Source organism: Rhinatrema bivittatum, chromosome 12, assembly GCF_901001135.1.
Source record: "Rhinatrema bivittatum chromosome 12, aRhiBiv1.1, whole genome shotgun sequence".
In the NCBI taxonomy this organism is placed as follows: domain Eukaryota; kingdom Metazoa; phylum Chordata; class Amphibia; order Gymnophiona; family Rhinatrematidae; genus Rhinatrema; species Rhinatrema bivittatum.
The window spans coordinates 15,590,279-15,609,251 of NC_042626.1; the positions used below are offsets into that span (position 1 = coordinate 15,590,279).

Below are 18,973 nucleotides of genomic sequence, written 5' to 3' on the forward strand. Positions count from 1 at the left end.
TACAAAACAGAAGTTATGGAGTGTGTATAAAACACACACACACAGGGACCCAAAGTTATCATTTTTACTAAATGCTCATTTTGCAAAATAATCTTCCTCCTTCAAAGCTGATGCAACTCTGCTGATTGCCCAAGATGCTGCATTTGCACAAAAAAAAAAAAAAAAAAAATCAGGAAAGCAAACATGCTAACAGTGTGCACTGCAGCAATGCTGCAGTGCCCGCGCCATGCTTTGCAAGTCACATGACCTACAATGACTACCGAGCTGCGGTGTGTCTGTATCTGTGTATGTTTTCTTTGCATTGGAGAAGCTCTCCAGGCAGCACCAGCTTTGCTACAGAGAGACGCCCTGCAGCAGGCTACAGAATGGTGATGAGGAGAATCGCCACAGGGGCGTTTCCAGTGACATGAAAGCAATAAAAACAGAGTTAAAACTTCCCCCACATCTTCCCTCCCCCCCCTACAAAATGAAATAAAAAATAAATATTAAAAAAAAAAAAACAACCCCAGAATTTATTTACTGTCCTCTTTAAATGATGGTCATGCATATTAAATAAAAGTACAAAAGCAGAATTAACAGTCCTTGGTTCTAGTTTTCCTTGCTTGCTTATTTCTCATTTGAGTCCACAATGGACCCAGCTGGAGAAGGGTGAAGTGTTAGATGTTAGATGGCTGTTAACCTTCTGTATTTGCTATGATGATGGTTTCCCTGTACTCAAAAGTTAAAGAGGTTTAACTTTTGCCACAAACATTTTTTTTTAATTTTTTTTTTTTTACTCGCGTAGGCTGGCAAAAGCTCCAACGGCTTGAGAGTGAGCGCTCGCACTCCGGCCAAAGGCTTTCTGCCTGGCACCCCCGTCTTCCCGAAGACTGTGTGCGCACAGGCATGTGTGAACGAACCCAGGGATTTTATCACCGAGGACTGTGCAAAGGTTTACGTTGGCTCCCAAAACCCAGGCGTTGGCAACAGAGAAAGAAACAGAGAGAGAGAGAGAAAGGGAGAGAGTGTGAGAGAGTCCCCTACCCAGATCAGAAGAGCTAAGCCAGTACTGAAGGCCAGGGTCCAGCTCTCCCCCACATCTTGGTTTTCCAAAGGATGGGGGCCGGCGCTAGAAACCTCCCCCTGCTGCAGTCTGACAGCCACTGGTAGGGGGGGAAAATAGCAAAGAAGAGGCCGGCTGACCCCACCGCCAAGCGCTGCATTGTTCGTGGGGTGTGTTCAAAGTGTTGCTTGTAGGTTTGGATCTACGATGGTTTCCCGGTCAGGAGACTCGATGTAATTGGCAGCTTCTTGCAGTTTCAACAGCATAGCCATCTGTTTTGGGGTGGAGGGTGAGGAAGGGAGGAGACAATGCACAGACAATTCATCAATCCAAAGACCTGGGATGGAGCAAACGGATAACTTTTCTAAGATTTTCCCCAGACAAGCTTATCAAGTCAAGTTAGTGCCACACCATTAGTCCTGGTTTTCTGTAGTCTTGGGACTGCTTTTAGCAGAGGATACTAGGAAGGGAGTCCCACAACCAGAATCGGACCATGCATGATAAATGTTTATACAAATAACACTAATAAAAAAATATTCCAAAGAAAACCAGGACTGTACTGAAGTCGGAGGTTCCTATCAGTATGGAAGAATTTAATATTCATAATAAGCGAGATTTGGCTTGCAACTTGGCATCGAAAATGGAATGGTAATGACCTTCACAGTGCCATTGATTCCAAAATGTGCACACAGCCACTTCTGAGGGTAGAGTCTGGCTATCAGTTTTAGTAAGAACTCTGTGTGGTTCAATCAAGAAGGGGAGAAGGGGGGAGGAATAGGCTAGGCCTCTGCTTGGAAAGGGCATATCACCAGCATGGAGGGGAGACAAGCACATGGAAAGGCGTAACCTTGACTTTGGCTTGAGTGAGGCTGGGCTGACTTGGCAGCAGGACCCTGTTAGACGCAAGCTCTCATAAAGCACCGCTCCATCACAGAGCGAAGCAGGCAGAAGCAGATAGGGAGTTTTAATTTCTTGACATGAATAAAATGGTCCACGTGTTGAGCGATGAACAGCACAGACCTGTGACTTGGAAGCAGAGTCCTGGGGAAGCTCGATGCTTTGTGAAAAAGAGTGACTACCGGTTTGGTCCAGCACTCAGAAAAAGGGGTTGCGGTTTTTTGTTTTTTAAATCTATAAATTGTTGCACTTTTTGAAGCTATTTTTATTCTCTGTAGTGCAGCAGCAAGATCTGCTGTGCCCGTGAGCGCCTCCTAACGTCTTTCTTATATACACCCTTCTATTCTTAGCTTCGGAACTGTATTCAGAACTTTGGTTTCACTCCCTGGTCCATTTACTGCATGGAATTATTCCCAGATCAGATGCAGAATAATTTCCCTTTCAGTTTATATTTTGTTTTGGAATGGAATACAAGATACAGAACAATGTAGGGGTTGCTGGGATGGATTAAACGTGAAACTGGTTCTTTGGTCTCCCGCTGTGAGGCTGCAGGGAATGCGCGTTTGCTGCTGGATTAGAGGGATTTGAGACGCAGGGAGGATACAGGACTATGGAGTGAATCAGGCAAGTGCTTTTGGGTTTTAACTGACTTTACATCTTCCCACCCCAATTGAGAATTTGTACGTTAAGGAGTTACACCGATTATCACCTTTTATACAGCACAACCTCTATGGACCTGATACTCAGCGCCAATTAGATGGTTCAGTTCAGACTTAGCTGGCTAAGACGTGCAGTCTGAATATCTGGGAACAGTCAGCAGCTGCACTTAGCTGACTAACTTTGTATCCAGCTAAGTGAGGGGTGAAACATGGGTGTTCAAAGGAAGAGGACATTTCTCTGGCTAAGTGCCGAAATTTAGTGTTATCTGGCTTACAGGCCGATACAGTACAGTGCGGGTTAACAGTGCGCTCCATAACCCGCCACTGGACGCGCGTTTTCCCTTACCCCTTATTCGGTAAGGGGCCAAAAACGCGCGTCCAATCCACCGAACCTAATAGCGCCCGCAACAGCCAAGCTGCACATTTTGCTTTCAGAAATTAGCGCCTACCCTTGGGTAGGCGCTAATTTCTTCGGGCACCGGGAAAGTGCACAGAAAAGCAGTAAAAATTGCTTTTTTTACCGCCGGGCCTCATTTAAATACAGAATTGCGCGCACTTTACTGAATCGGCCCGTTAATTAGCCAGATAAGTCTAGGAGTGCTATTCGGCTGTCATGCAGTTAGCCGGATAAATTTAACCGGCCAACAAGAGTCAGCCAAGTATATTCAACTGTGTGGCTGCACTGCTGAATATCTTGGCCAAGTTGGCCAGATCGGTTTCTCCACCTAACTTGTACATCCGGATAGCAGCTGAATATCAGCCCCTATATTTCTAGATGCTATAAGAACATGACAGCATATCCACAGAGAGCTGAGACACAAGTTTTAGGCCTTGCTCGCCAGCAGTTCAACAGCAGTCACAAACTTTTAAAATGAAACCACTTTAGGACAGCAAGATTATAAGCACAGTAACAGCTCTGTGCAGTGATGGGGCAACTCATATACAGAAACTAAACTGCTTTACAAATATTAATGTATCAATTCCTTGCTTGTAAAATCTTGCATTTTCTAACAAAATTTAAGATACTAGGGCCTTGTGATAACGCACCAGGGGGTCTGCATCCAGTGATCCAGGGGTGGTGTCCTTCGCCATTCTCTCCTCAGGCGGAGAGGCTATGCCATGGGATCCCATGCTGGGCGGTGGTAAGTGGAACAATTTGGACTGGTCCTGCTGAGCAGAGGGCCAAGGCAGGGTATCCCTCACCCACTCCACGGGGTCTTCCCAAGCTGCTTTCTGGCCATGGACCTATGGGGAAAAAAGGAAGATACACTACCTTACTCCTGACAATCAGACATGAATGAACCCAACATAGAAATTTCTCCCTTTTTCTTTCTGATTGTGGTGGCATTTGCTAGAAAATTGTTGATGGAAGTTACAAGAATGCCAGCCCAGAAACCATGATCAGGTACAGCACTGGCTGCAGCGAGGCAAGCTTCACACACACACACACTCTCTCTAACCCATCACAAGCTACACACACACACACTCTCTAACCCATCACAAGCTACACACACACACTCTCTAACCCATCACAAGCTACACACACACACACACACACTCTCTAACCCATCACAAGCTTCGCACACATACACACACACACACAGACTCTCTAACCCATCACAAGCTACACACACACACACACACACTCTCTCTAACCCATCACAAGCTTCGCACACACACACACTCTAACCCATCACAGGGTAGGCACAGCATGAGCAGCAGCAGCTTCCATCACATAGCCTGCCCCACCACACAACAGGTACAGTACAGGCAGCAGCAGTACAAGTTTGGCCTCAGAATTACTTTGTAAGTGCAATAACACACTCCAGGGTATGAAGTAAAGGATTTTAATTCACTTCCTGTATGTGAAAAGCACTTGGTCTCACAAAGTACGCTTAAATGCATTAGTAGATACTATGTTATGTTAATATTTATGTACAATGGATAAATTAAGCCACGTTCAGTGCTGAAACAGCAGGCAAGGCTGAAACCCCTTGAGTTCAGTGAGAGGTGCTGCAGACCACTGATGGTTTTCAACAGAGTACTCATGATATCACATACACACACACACACACACACACACACTACTGCAGCAGAAAAATTAGCAATTACCATGGAAAAGGTGTAGCTAGAGCAGTAATACTAGTGTGTTTTGCTTGAAAAACTCAACCACTAGACCACAGTGTTCTGAACACACATTTACAAAACATTAAAGGATATGTAGCTGGTATTGTTTTTTATACTTGGTACAATCTATAAATTAAGCAAGATGGAAGAGTAATGGTAGAGAATCAACAAAGGCAATTGAAGGTGTAATTCTATACAGACAGAGACGGAAGAAGACCCAGTATTCGAGATGTGACAGCCTTCTGCTAGAGGCACTGTACAATGGCGCTTCTGAAACCCGGAGGATTGGTTGGTACCTTGAGTCCATCTTTCGCCCCTTCCTGCAGGTATGGGATGATCGAGTTGTTCCACAGGTCAATGAACCAGACTCGGAAGTCTTCAATCCCAACCGGGCAGGACAGGAAAAAGCAAGGGCCTAAGATACGAAGCAGACAAAACACAATAAAAGTCAATGCAACAGTTGGGAGAGGACAGATGTGCATAACTCCGTCAACGAGACACACTTCTTGTTGTTTTTCATCTGTACCAGTGTCATACGGTGCTGCTAAAGTCTGATGCGTGGCCATCTTTGGAGAATGAGGCAGACGGATGGGCATGTGCACGAATTAACAAACCCTCTGACCAGTGGCTACAGCAGCAGGACGCAGACCAGGCAAGCCAGAGTTCTTGCCGCCACTCCTTGTGACCTTGGGCAAGTTCAGGTAGTACAAACTTAGGCCTGGAGCCACTAAGACTCAATGTATTTTTGCAGGAGGGGGTCTCACTATTGCGTGGGCTGTTACTGTAATAATGGGGCCCCTCCCCTGATAAAACATTGTGGCTATGTGTCGGATTCTTTTGTTTCGCAGCCAATGAATGCTTTGACCTTGGGGAGGGGGAGGCCATCACCATGCTAGTAACTTGGACTATTTTTTTTTTTTTTAAACTTTGGGGCAGTCAGGGACGCCTTGATTGGTGGCCCCGGATTGAGCTGGGGTCAGCACTAACCCCTGCTCAACCTCCCCATTTTGCTGCGGGATGATTTTGTTTCCCAGCTGGCTCTTTAAAATGTGAGGCGGGAGCTTTGGGACCCACATTAGGGGACCCTTACATTTACTGTGTTTCAAATAGGTGTTGTTATTTTATCACGGCTGACCATCTTCTCGGTCAGCCGTGATAAAATATTTGCATAAAAATGCCTATTAATGACCTTTTTTGTATACATCTGCACTATTCATGCATGCAAAGAAGGTCACTGTAATAGGGGATGGCGCCAGGGTGGGAACATGCAAAATATCATATATATCGCGCAATATTGCCATAATAGTGTTCTATCACTCAAAATACACCGTTTGCTTAATGTGTGTTAGAGCACTAACATGTGTAACTAATTAAGATAGCCAGCTATATTCAATAGTGTGGTTACACTGTTGAATATGCCTCCAAAGTTAGCCAGATAAGTTTATCTGGCTAATTTTGCTATCTGGACTGTCTCTAAATATGGATCTCCACATATACCGTGAAAGCTCAATACGGTGAACAGAACAAAAAAAAAAAACCAAAACCCAAGAAGAACCACCATAAAATCACTAAATACATATATAATAACAAAACTAACATAAAAGAATTAACTTTTGCACACAACTGTATTTGGACAATTGTTTACTTACAAACTGTTGGAAGGAGAGTGACACAGGTAGCAAAATCTGCTCCTCCTCTTTCTGGTTTCCTCTCACTCAGCTATCTCCCCAGAGCACACCGAGACATGCACTAGGGTAAAACCAGGACCACCAGTGGAGCCAGCTGTTTTCCCCCCCACACTGAGACACTAGCATAAAGTTTGCCTTGGGATGGCAGAAGGACTATGGTGTTTTGGGCTGCCTGTGTGAACTGGAAGAGGAGCAGAAGCTATCAGCTGCTTACCAATCAGGAAGTCGGAGGTGCTGTGCTTCTCCAGGAAGGTGTGCAGGTGGTACCAGAGCTTTGGCACCCAGTCCAGGACACGGAGAAGCTCTTCCTTGTTGGCGTTGATGTCGCTATCAGACTCGAGCAGCTTCCGGCGCAAGTAACGGACCAAGAAGCCGTTGGCGGGCTCCACGTTGTTGGAGAAGGTGAGCATTCTGTGAAATAGATAAAGCCTGTATAAGATCTGCAGTAGACCAGGGCTATCCCTTCTTGACATCCTGAGTTTTTTCAGTTCAGCTCTGGATTCCCTGCTAATAAAGCACTGCACTCTGCCATCCTTCTTTATAGCAATTGGGATAACAAGGTCCCAAAATGCACTGGGACAGAATCAGAAAAACCAGGACCAGACCTAAATTCCATGACAGCTCAAGAAGAGGACCTACTGTGCTGGAAGTCATCTGGCCCTGTTCTTGCATTTCCGTTTCCTAATGCACCAACCCGATAATTTCTTTCCATTGCCCCATGGACTTTCATGGGCAATGGATCATATAAACCACTGCTGAGGTCCTACTTGGTTTTAAGATGACAGATAACATAGGGTTTTATGGGTTTCCACGTGTAAGAAAAGCTAGTAAAGATAAAAACAAATGCATCCTACGAATTCTGGCATTTGATGAAAACTCAGCCACCTCTAGGCCTAGGACTGTCTTCTGCCTTCCACATCAGAATGCTTTGGGCCACTGATCAAAAACAAATATCAGCCATTTTAACACTAAAGACACCAAATAAATTGTCTTTTTGGTCTTGTTTGGCACTATCAGAGGAATCATTGCTGTCACAAGAGGAAAGAGTCCCAACGTTTGATGCTTGGGTGGATACAAGTGCATAGTGGAAGCAGCCTGGAACTAAGAGCACAGGTTCTATAACCCCATAAGATCTCTTTGTGACATCATAACACATGGCGTGCTGTTTAGCCAATCACATGTCCGGGCATGTTTCAAGTCTCAGAGGGTGCTTCCTACAGTGGAATGGTCCTTCAACAATGGGACTGTGCCATTGTATCTACCCATAGGGGAATAATTACAATGAGAAGAACTGTAAAGCAGAAGGGAGTATCCATCTGACTCTGGCTGCAAACTGGCTGATATTATGACCCCCTTTTCATGTTTTTTAGCAGTACCACAGGGAGTGGAATGGACAGCTAGACTGTTCAAATACAAACAGAAAGAAATTCTTTTTTTTTTTTAATTGTACTTTTGACCAGCTTTTCCCACTGCAAAAATTAACAGCTAGATCACTGCCAATAGAATAAAGCTCCTAGGAATGTGACATTTGTACTTTTTTAATAAGACAAATCATGTGGCACACACCCAGTGTGTGGGGGTCATGAAGGCAAGTTAATATAACCTGTTGCACAGTGTGATGTAACACGTGGTGGTAAGCTGCATTAACTAGATGTTACTGATCCAAGATGGAATCTAAACACAATCCAGGGCTATCAAAATATCACAAGTCTGTTGCTACCAATGGCTAGCGTCTGCATAATGTGGCACCCATTGGTGATGAGGTCACAGAAACACACAGTATGATGGCAGCTAAGGACCAGTAGGCCTATCCAGTCTGCCCAATTTTATTGCCTGTTACAGCGCCATACAGCCCCTTGACTGGTCATTGCTCCCCACTTACCTGAAGCTTTGGTGAAGGCCATGATTGGGAGACATCTTCACAGGCTGATTGGTTGTGCCAATAATGTAAGGGCTGGAGACAGAAGTGAAAATTAATTTAAAAAGGAGCCACGCAGGGTTTTTTCAAATTGGGCCTCGCTAGTCCTACATACTGTGTGGCATCTTTTTGGGGATGATGTCCAGATGGTTGACTTCCAGGAGTTGCAAGACAATTTTAATGTGGAACAAAGGCATTTTTTCATATAATTACAAGCGAGGCATTACTCTCGCTCCTTGAATGTACAGGAACTCCAACAGGAGAAAAAGACAATTCTTTTTAGACCTTTTTGATCAGGAAATCCTCTCTCACCACACTATTTCAGGGGTTCTATAAATTTTTGAAGAAAACTACTCAGAAATCAATAGATTATCAGTTCCAAAGAAATCATTGGTGGGATGATCGAGCCATTAGGAATCTGCATTCGTGCATCCATTCATTTCATGTGTTTTGCCGCTGAGCTCGTATCTAATAAATGGACACTAGGTGCGCAAAACAAATGATGTACACTTACATCTATGGGTGCCCACCATTCATTTTGTGCGTCCATTTCTCCATTTGTAGATACATGCTTAGCGGCGAAATGAATAAAACGAATGGACGCATGAATGCACATCCCTATTGGCCATTAATTTTACAAGCCAAACTTATGCTAACTGTTTTTAAGCGGCTTCAACAGCTTACTAGCAATATGGATATGAAAGAAACCAAATACAAATTTTTATTATGTTTTTATATCCCACAGAAACAAGCTAAATGTATTATGTTGGCCACGCTGGATTTAAGTAAAAAATGTGGTGTAACCACTGGAACTCTCGGTCACCGATTCTGGATGTGTCCTAAGCTACAAGGATTTTGCTGGAAAGCTTTGGACTGGATTTGATTGGTCACTGGGATACGTACACCTTTTGATGTAGAGGTGATCCTGTTTGACAATTTAAGTAGAGTTCCTTTTCAAAGTAGTTTGTTCACTTGTGGTGCAGAAAAATATTTTTAATTGCAAAAAAAAAAAAAGCAAATCTGCAAAAAATGGCTTATGTCTGATTCTCCAAAAATTATACAGTTAAAACACACCATATATCATCTTTGTATTATGGAAAAATATATGTGGTCAAATTCGATACGGCTAATACTAAACCCATGTTTCTGCGGGTCTGGAATATGCATTTACAGTCGTTAATGCCAACTGCCCACAGCATGGTTGTAAATAATTTATCAGTGGAGTGAATTGCTTGCACACTGTAGATAGTAGGACCTCTGTTTGGGCTAGAACATCTTTCTGAAGTGTAGGCAGAAAAGCATCAATCATATCAAAACCCAAAAGTCAGATCGAGCCCTGTTTTTGCCAGACACTTAGTGCTGCACAAAGGGAAACAGTGCCTGCTACTGGTATATTAAAGAAGATGGGGAGGTGGAGGATGTAGCTTAAAATACTAATGGAAACAAATTTTGCTGCTTTGGCCTCTAGAAAATAATTGAAACGACCAGTTTAGATTAATCTGATTACCAGTTACTGTGGCAGCCCTGGCTGCTCTATTGGCGCTGGCCCAGCTGCACACTGATTCTGCTCTGCTCCTTACCATTTGTGGTACTTGCAGGTCAGAGCTCCATTCACCAGCTCGCTGATCGATCCCGGCTCCCTCAGGTCATCCAGAAGGATGACCAGGGGCACATCTCCAATCCCTGTCTCCCGGTCAATCTGATTGGCCAAGTTCGAGAGATAGAGCTGCAAGTCCTGGAAGAAAGGCAAAAGGAATACCCTTTAACAGGCAGAAGAGATGACCATGCTCCCCTAATGTCTAAAATGGAGATCGGATGTATGCAAGAATCCCCCCCCCCCCCCCCAGGAACGATTGCTAGCCAGTTTTTCTATGGCTGTTGACCTGGCAGCTGGAACTGGACGCTAAGAGCTGCCATTCACTGCTACTTGGTGTCTCCCCCCCCAACTCCAACCCTACCCAGCCACCGCAGTGACCGCCTTCGGCAGGGCACAAACCGTTCTGTCACATTACTGGTGTCCACCACCTCTGCTGGTAGGCTATTCCAAGACACTGCCACCCCTCTACCAGGCTTCTTTCCAGCTTCATATCATGAGCCCTTGCCCTTGAAATTCTGTCGCTGAAATTTGCCAAATCTAGGAAGGTTTCTAGCCTGTGCCTTCCCCCATCCCTCCTTCCTATCAGAGTGCATTTCGAGTTCCTCCAGCCTCTCGCTGCTGCTGTGGTAGCCCTCCGCCCTCTGGGAGGACTGGGGCAGCTGTCACGACTATTTCCCCAGCTGTTTTGACGCCTACCTTGCAGGACTGCTGGTGCATGTTGAATGTCATGAGGATACCATCTGTGACCTCCCGCCCTGACCTTTCCACCAGGTACTCGGACAGGCGGTTGGTCAAGTAAGTTTTGCCTGTGCCGCTGGGTCCGGAGAGGATAAGTCGCCGGTGCTTGAGGAGGAGGCTGATATAATGCTGCATCATGGGTTTGGGGATCAAGGTTTCAAAGACCAAACTGTCCACGCACTTCTCCTTAAGACCTGGGAGAGAAAACACGCCGCCTTGCATGACCACTCATTAGCCCAGGCAGTCCAAGCAACTTTTAGTGACTGCTTTTATGCAGCTTGCACAGACAACACCCACTAGAGCAAACTGTGAGCTTCTGCCAGGACCTGAATGATTCAGGACACGGGCACAGGTATCCAGAACCTGTCACCTCTAGGGCTGAACAGCTCAGGGCATGGGCACAGAGAAAGAGAGCCCGTCGCCCCCATGCTGCCAGTTCGAATGGAACAAGAAATCCAGGTCAGCAACAACTATCCATCTGATAAGTGGCAGGATCCTGTTCCATTCTCTTCTGCACTGCAATCACTGCCTAACTGATGGCTCCCACTGCACAAGCGGGTTTGACGATGGCTTATACATAATTCACCTCCCCCCAACCCATCAGCTCTGTCATGCCGTCAAGCCAAAAATGTGCTGCTCCACTGCACATTCACTCTAAATGTTTCAGTCTCGAAGTCCAGCTGGAGCTGAGTGCTAAACATCCCACTGGCCACTGCAGGCTGGTGCCGACACTAGGGAACGCACAGCCTAGCACTGAAAGCCTGGAATCAGCTAGTAATCCCCTTGATGCTAGGAGAATGCCCTAATTCTCTCTAATTAGCCATGCAAAGGGGTGAGGGGTAACTCTCCACTGGAGAATATGGTCTCTCTAAACCATTGGGCCGACTTCAGAGTTCACCAAGGGCACAATAATAATTTGGGAGGAGAGAGAAGAGCTGAAAAGTATGGAAAAAATAGCTCCAAATGTATCACTTGACATGACATATGACCTTGCTTCTCTTCTCTGCAGTGGGAGACAGCAGGCTGGAGAATGGTCTGTACTGCACCACTGAGGAAGAGGCAAGTTTCCCCAAATCATTTTGGGGCTTTTCTTAGGCTTTCATGTTTAAAATTTAAAAAAAAAAAAAGTCTTAGGATTTTCAAATGGGAGCTTGACAAATTGTTCAGAGTTTGACTCCTGAAGATGCAAGATAAAGCCAGAGGGGACGATTATATAAATGCATTCTTTCTATAGCGATGACCGTGCCGGCCGGGGCCTCCGATCACACTTTAGAAAAGACAGGAAGCCCTGCCATGATGAGAGCACTCACCTTTCAGCATGACAGGTATGACGGTGCTGGTCCGCAGGCTGCGGGAGGGAGGCAGCTCGGGAGGGTCCGTGTCCAGCACCCTCTTCACGTGGCTCAAGCTGTAACCATACAGAGAGTCGCTGCTCAGGCCCAGTGTCGACGCAGGATCCATCTTGGCAATGTAGTCCTAGGAGGAGGGGGAGAAAGTGGCAGAATCTCTTTAAATGCACTTTTCCCATGTCAGACAGACAGACAGATGAACTCTCAGCGCTGTGTCAGAGAGTGGAAGTGCCATAGCAGGGGGAAGGAAGAGAGCCCTTAAGGAGGCGAGAGAGACACAATGGAGAGAGAAAAGCAAAGCAAAGAGGGAGAAGCTATACCTTGAAGACCTGAAGCACACTTTCGTCCAGTGCCTTCCAGTCCACTTTCAAGCCGACTTTGGCACTTCCCAGGAAGAACTCCTGCTGTTTCAAGTCCTGGAGCACAAATCAATGCATGTTGTAAGCAACGCCATGCCCTGTTTCCAGGCACTGGGGATGACGTGTCTGGGCCCCTTTATGCAATAACTCCCTGCTGCTCCTGACACTGCATTGTGCGTGCATATATCAGTGCAATGTCTGTGTTTCCATCAGCATGCGTTGATGGGGCTGTATCTGTGTACAGCTCTCAGCATGCAGCTGCGTGTGAGAGAAAACGCTCCTGGGCACGACCCTCCATACATACCACTCAACCCCCTTACCCCTTTTAGGATGTGCTGAAAAGGCAGGCGCACAACCACCCGCACGGTGACGTCCTCTTTCTGGGCGCAGCTGCCCATGGCGTCCATTGGTGACAGGTCTAAAAAAAAAAAAATAGTACAGATGAACCACCCCAGGTCACGTTGTGCTCCTCGCACACGCCAGGAGAAAGGGACAGGGCCCTCTGTGCTCCCGTGACAGGCCCCCCCTCCATAAGAGCATGCTCACGCATACACCACGTAAAACTGGAGCCAGCTGGGCATGCGCAAATCCTGCACGATAGCCCTCTGCCACGTGTAAATCACACAGCTTGCATGGACATGCCTGAGCTCACACAGGATAAGTGTCACCTTCACTGGCATGCCAATAATAAGTTATTCACAAACTCGATCTTGGTTAGGAAAGGAAGGAGTTAGTATTACACCTCTGCACTTCCTTGGTGGGCAGACAGATTTTGGACCGTCTCAGCGCGGGGGTTAACAGAAGCGGCAGCAAGGAGCAGTGACCACACAAGCAGCGGTTCTGTGCTAACATCTGTGCATAGCGCACCCGGGGTTCTGTGCTAACATCTGTGCATAGCGTACCCGGTGTGGGTCACACTAACATCTGCATCATCTAATCACATGACTTTGTAGCACATGTGGCATCGTACTGCACAGTCTTTGTAATGACAAGGCTTTTGCTGCCTTGCACGTGTCAGCATCAAAAGCCGGGTACGGTACCTTTCTCCATAGTCTCCCCTAAGCTAAGGCTGAAGGACTGCGTGAGGGCGAGCCCTGCGGAGCGGCGCGGGGACAATGTCACAGATGAGGCCATCGGCGCCGCTGAGGTAGAGTCTGGCTGGGGGCCAGATCCCGGGACCACCTTCAAGCGGTCATTCTCTGCTTTCAAGATATCCACCTCCATCTGAGAAGGGAATCCAGAGTACAAGGGGTTAACCTGGTGACCCAAAAAGTAAGCTGTAGAGAGAGAAAAGCAATGCAAGTCATATCTTTGTTTATAAAAGAGGGTTTTTTTTGGGGGGGAGGGGGATTAGGGGAAAGCAATCGAAATTCAGCCGTGGGTGTTGCAGGATCAGGAACTAAATAAATAAATAGATGAAACCCACACCCACCTTCTGTGTGATATCATGAACTAGTCAATAATAAAACCCAGCATTCCTGTCAGCAGCCTCTCCTGCAATTCCCCGAAACCCAAGGCTCGGAACTGAACAAGAATTTCACTGAAGGAGATTCGATTGGTTCCTTCTTCATAATATTAGGGATCAACCACTTCCTCAGCACTGATGAGGGTAATCCGTGCCCAGGGACCCATTGGATCCAGGGCCCGCAGGGGGTAACCTGGGACATGACGGCAGATGTGCAACCAGATGGGCCATTCTGGAAACATTAATTGAGCTTCTCTCTTTCAAACACTGCTGCCTCTCCTGGTCATATATTTTATATAAGCTTAGTGTATAGTATGGGCAGCACCCCTGCTCGCTTCACTCGCTCACCCTGCAGGTGCGTTCTCCGCTTTGCACCCCAAGCTCCTGCCTACACGTGAAATGCAAGGAATGGCTGGGGCGCGAGTGACCGATAAGGTATTGCAGGCTGATGACCTACGGAAACGAAGGGCAGAGAGCGCGCTATAGACTTCTGACCCTGCTGCTCTCTTTTTTATTTTCCTGGCTGTTCATGCCAGCACGTTACGGGAAATCCCCCAAAAAGAGAAATTTAGAATTGCATGCCCACGTCAAGGAGCGTGTTTCGTGACCCCCCCAGACGTGCACGTGTTACAGGAGATCCAGGTGTGTGGGGGTGGAGGAAAGGAGCTAGGAGTGTGTATGGGGTGTGGGTCGATAGGGCTATGGGGGAGGAGTGTGCATGCTGTGGGTAGGTAGGGGGGAATGTGTGGTGCGGGGGAGAGCACCGTTTCCTCTTGGTGTAGGTGTAGGTGGGGGGTGGAGAGGGTGTTTGAGCAGGTGCCTGTAAGGGGATGAGTTTGGGAATGTGGCGGGGGGCAGTGGAAATGTAGGGGAGGAGGGATGTGAAGGCTCTTTGTGTGTATGTGCACCCTATTTCCCCATCACTCTCCAGCTGTCCCGCCCCATGTTCCCTCCTCTAAATCTCTCACCCCTCCTCTCCTATCCCCTCCTGTCTAACTCCTCTAATTCATGCCCACACCCTTCCTACCCTCAGCTCCGGCCTCATCTTTCTGCCGCTGGTGGAGCCTGGAAAACCCCAGCGCCTCCCGCATTTTCCATTGCCTCTGTGTCATCCCGTTGTGACTACTATAATGCTTTATGCGTAAGCCTTCCATAAGAACAGCTTCAGTGGCTATAACTAGTCCAAAGCTCTGCAGCATGTGCACTACTGAATTTAAGGTTATGCGATCACATTACTCCAGCTCCGAGAGCCTTACACTGGTCACCAATTGAACGTTAATGCAAGTTTAAAATCCTTTCATGGATTTTTAGAGCCTTAAAATAAGGGGGACCATAATCGTTATCCAATTAACTTTAATTGCTGCAAAAAGAATGCTCCGGTCATCTCCAGAAGGTTTTTTGGTGACCCCCCCATGTGGACATTTTGGCAAGGGCATTTTGGGAGCTCTGCTGAGATATTTATGAAAAATGACCAAATATTTGACTTTTAGGAAACAGGTGATAGCGTGCTTATTTCATGTTGCTTTTCCTGAAACTTAAATATTAATATACCTGAATATGATTGAACATCTGACTTTTAGGAATTATATGACAGCACGGGCATTCGATTTTCTATATTTTGAGAGAATTTATACTGATCTTGGAGTATCTATGAGAGATTAAGGTTTAACATTCATTTTCATATATTATTTAATTGGATATGATTTGTCTTGTGATATATGTCATGGATTGATGTCATTTCATGATGGATTTTGTGTCACGGGTTATGTAGTTTTCACCATGGGCCTTTGGGAAGTGGGGAATTAGAAATGTAACCAAATAAATAGCTAGGCCCAACCACCGCTCTCATCTCATGATATTGCCCTATTCTTTAAGAACAAAATAGCTAACATCACCGCCAAGTTTACCCCCAACCCCAAAAATTCCCCCAACACTAACAGTATAACCCCCTCCATCCTACACACACCTAACATCCTCACTTCTTTTGAACCCTCCTCAACACTAGAAATAGAAAACATTTTAAAAAAGATGAGACCCTCCTCCCACCCCTCAGACACTATCCCTACTAAACTACTACTCGCTATTCCTAAAACAATAGCCACCTCACTCTCCAAAATCGTGAATTGCTCCCTGGAACACGGCCTGGTACCCAACTCCCTGAAACAAGCTGTGGTCAAACCTATCCTAAAAAAACCCTCCCTTGATCCTTCCAACCTATCCAACCTCCGTCCCATCTCCAATCTCCCTTTCCTCTCCAAAATCATTGAGAAACTAGTTAATTCCCGCCTCTCTGACCACATAGAACAATCCAACATACTCCCACCTACACAACATGGCTTTCGTAAACACCTCAGTACCGAATCCCTACTCCTTTCCCTCACAGACACCATCATCAAAGGAATGGATGCCGGTAAATCCTATCTCATTGCCATGCTAGATATTTCCGCCGCCTTCGATACTGTAAATCATAACATCCTTATCAACACTCTCACCAGTATAGGAATCTCAGGTACTGCCCTCTCCTGGATAAAGTCCTTCCTCCAAAACCGCACCTACACAGTCCTCATTGATAATTTCACATCCCCCCCTGTTAATCTCGACTGTGGCGTCCCCCAAGGATCCTCCCTCTCCTCCACGCTATTCAACATTTACATGCTCCCCCTCACAAACCTCCTTTCTAACCTTGGTATTACACACTTCATCTATGCAGATGATGTGCAAATACTCATTCCTTTCACAGATACTGTACTCACTGCTCTACATAGATGGGACACCATTCTCACTTCCATTAACCAACTTCTCACCGACATGCACTTAGCCCTCAACCCTCAGAAAACTGAACTCCTCCTCATCTCCTCCAAACATGCACCCATACCCTGTCCCTCCACGCTTCAGACTCCTAACTTTATCTCCGACACAAGAAACTTGGGTGTTATACTTGACAACCAACTTACCTTCAAACCATATATCAAATCTATCGTTAGCAGTTGCTATTTCAAACTCCAAACCCTCAAAAAACTCAAACCCCTCCTCTACTTCCATGACTTCCGCACAGTACTCCAATCACTAATTTTTTCAAAAATCGATTACTGTAACGCACTCTTACTTGGACTCCCTGCCACCCACCTCAGACCTCTCCAACTCCTTCAAAACGCTACTGCACGCATCCTCTCTAATGTCAAGAAGAAAGACCACATTACCCCCACCCTCATCAACCTCCATTGGCTGCCCATCCATTCACGCATCCTATACAAGACCCTTACCCTCATCCACAAAAGTATTACTAATGAACACTACAACTGGTTAAGCCCACCCTTCCTCCCTCGTACCTCCACAAGACCTACACGCTCCTCCCTTCGTGGAACTCTTATCCCCCCATCTATAAAATCCACAAGACTCATCTCCACCACCAATAGGGCCCTTTCCCTCGCAGGCCCTTCCCTGTGGAACTCCATGCCACTTGACCTTCGCACCGAAACCTCCACACCCACCTTTAAAAAGAAACTCAAAACCTGGCTCTTCCTCCAAGCATACCCCCAATCACCTTCACCACCTATAAACACCTTAACCCAACCTCCATCTAGTACTAGTACTAACACCCCTACCACAGGACCTACACCCATCCCCTCAAGACAACCACAAACCCCTCACTTATCATGCACACAATAATCTATCTCTTATTAGCACCGTACATATCTTCTTACCCCTTTCACTGTTGCCCTTGCGCATTTTCAAATATTGCACACAACCTATGTACATACCACTTGTTCATTGTTTCCCTGTACATATTTTCTCCTCACGTTTCCGTCTTCACCCCCCCTGCCCCCCCCTTTGTCTCGACCACCCCCTCCCCTCCCTCCCCTATTTATTTAGTTATTGATCTGTTACTATGTTCTAGGTTACACAATGTTCCTTGTAAAGGCTTTGCCTATATATATCCTTGTTTTAAGTTATCTGTAAACCGGCACGATGTGCAAACGGTTGCCGGTATATAAAATTAAATAAATAAATAAATAAATAAATAAATCCGCACAGCCAGGGACACAAGCTCCTCCCACAGCATGGTGGCAGCAGAGCCCAAACGTCACTGTAGCATATGCCAGCCAAGTAACACGTGTAAGGTCAGGATATTGCAACAGGGTCTCCACTGATCTATGGCACAAGGCCACATATCCTCAGCTAGAGGATGTTACCGTACAGGAAAGCAACGTCTCTCGGCTCTGCGCGCTGTGTCACAGAACCGCAGGCTGCCTGGCGCTCCCACGTACCACACCACCACCACCACTGTATCCGGGACTTGTACACTGCAGTAACATGCCCTGACTTACGATCTTACTATACTATCTATGAACTAAGAGAGGATTGGGATTCTGCAGGAGGGTGGAGTCCCTTTGCCTTCCATCCCCCATGTTTTGGGTCAGTAGGTGGGTCAGCCATTACCTGTGCGCCCAACCCGTACCTGTGTGTTTCCCACTCTCTAGGCCGGCAGGGAGCCAGGCAGATTAGGCCATACCTATGCACCCCATGACGCTCTGAGAAGCCCAGACTTTCGACCAGTACCTGCGCACCCGCAGCGTTGAGGGTCACTGGGCAGCCAGGCACTTCAGTCAGTACCTGCATATTATGCATCGTTTCTCGCAGTTGGTCCAGCTGGTGAGCAGAGTTCAGGGCTTCCAGGCGGATATCAGTCAGTTTCATCTCTTTCTCCCAGAGCTCAGAGCGCAGCTCAGACACCACCTTCTTCTCTGGTTCCTCTCCATCATTACCCTCAAAAATCCTAAAGAAATAATATGTATATAAATCCATCTTTGAAGTCCTGTTACTAGTTCAGAAGGGTTTTTCCAACACTGTGCTGGGTCACTGGGTCAGTACTGGCTCAGAGGAGAGTGTTCCCCTAGCACCATGCTAGGACAGAAGGTCAGAGGGAAGAGTGACCCCTAACACAATGCTAGGACAGAAGGTCAGAGGGAAGAGTGACCCCTAACATCATGCTAGGACAGAGGGTCAGAGGGAAGAGTGTCCCCTAACATCATGCTAGGACAGAAGGTCAGAGGGAAGAGTGACCCCTATCATCATGCTGGGACAAAAGGTCAGAGGGAAGAGTGACCCCTAACACCACGCTGGGACAGAAGGT

At 46.6% G+C, this 18,973-nt stretch overlaps 1 protein-coding gene across 9 annotated transcripts in view; it reads right to left on the reverse strand.

The window, feature by feature from the left end:
* Positions 1 to 690: 690 nt before the first annotated feature.
* The window catches only part of NAV1 (neuron navigator 1), a 290,127-nt gene continuing 271,844 nt past the window's right edge, over positions 691 to 18,973 (reverse strand). For 7 of the 9 annotated variants that reach the window (XM_029572140.1, XM_029572137.1, XM_029572134.1 and 4 more), the window contains 12 exons: positions 18,400 to 18,616; positions 13,415 to 13,598; positions 12,695 to 12,792; positions 12,336 to 12,431; positions 11,977 to 12,142; positions 10,625 to 10,860; positions 9,912 to 10,066; positions 8,296 to 8,367; positions 6,628 to 6,824; positions 5,022 to 5,140; positions 3,646 to 3,843; positions 691 to 1,314 (listed from right to left, as the gene is read on the reverse strand). In XM_029572140.1, the coding sequence (XP_029428000.1) occupies positions 1,219 to 1,314; positions 3,646 to 3,843; positions 5,022 to 5,140; positions 6,628 to 6,824; positions 8,296 to 8,367; positions 9,912 to 10,066; positions 10,625 to 10,860; positions 11,977 to 12,142; positions 12,336 to 12,431; positions 12,695 to 12,792; positions 13,415 to 13,598; positions 18,400 to 18,616 (1,834 nt within the window). In that variant the 3' untranslated portion in view covers positions 691 to 1,218. The remainder of the gene's footprint in view (positions 1,315 to 3,645; positions 3,844 to 5,021; positions 5,141 to 6,627; positions 6,825 to 8,295; positions 8,368 to 9,911; positions 10,067 to 10,624; positions 10,861 to 11,976; positions 12,143 to 12,335; positions 12,432 to 12,694; positions 12,793 to 13,414; positions 13,599 to 18,399; positions 18,617 to 18,973) is intronic. The other 2 variants (XM_029572139.1, XM_029572138.1) reach the window with 1 other exon arrangement.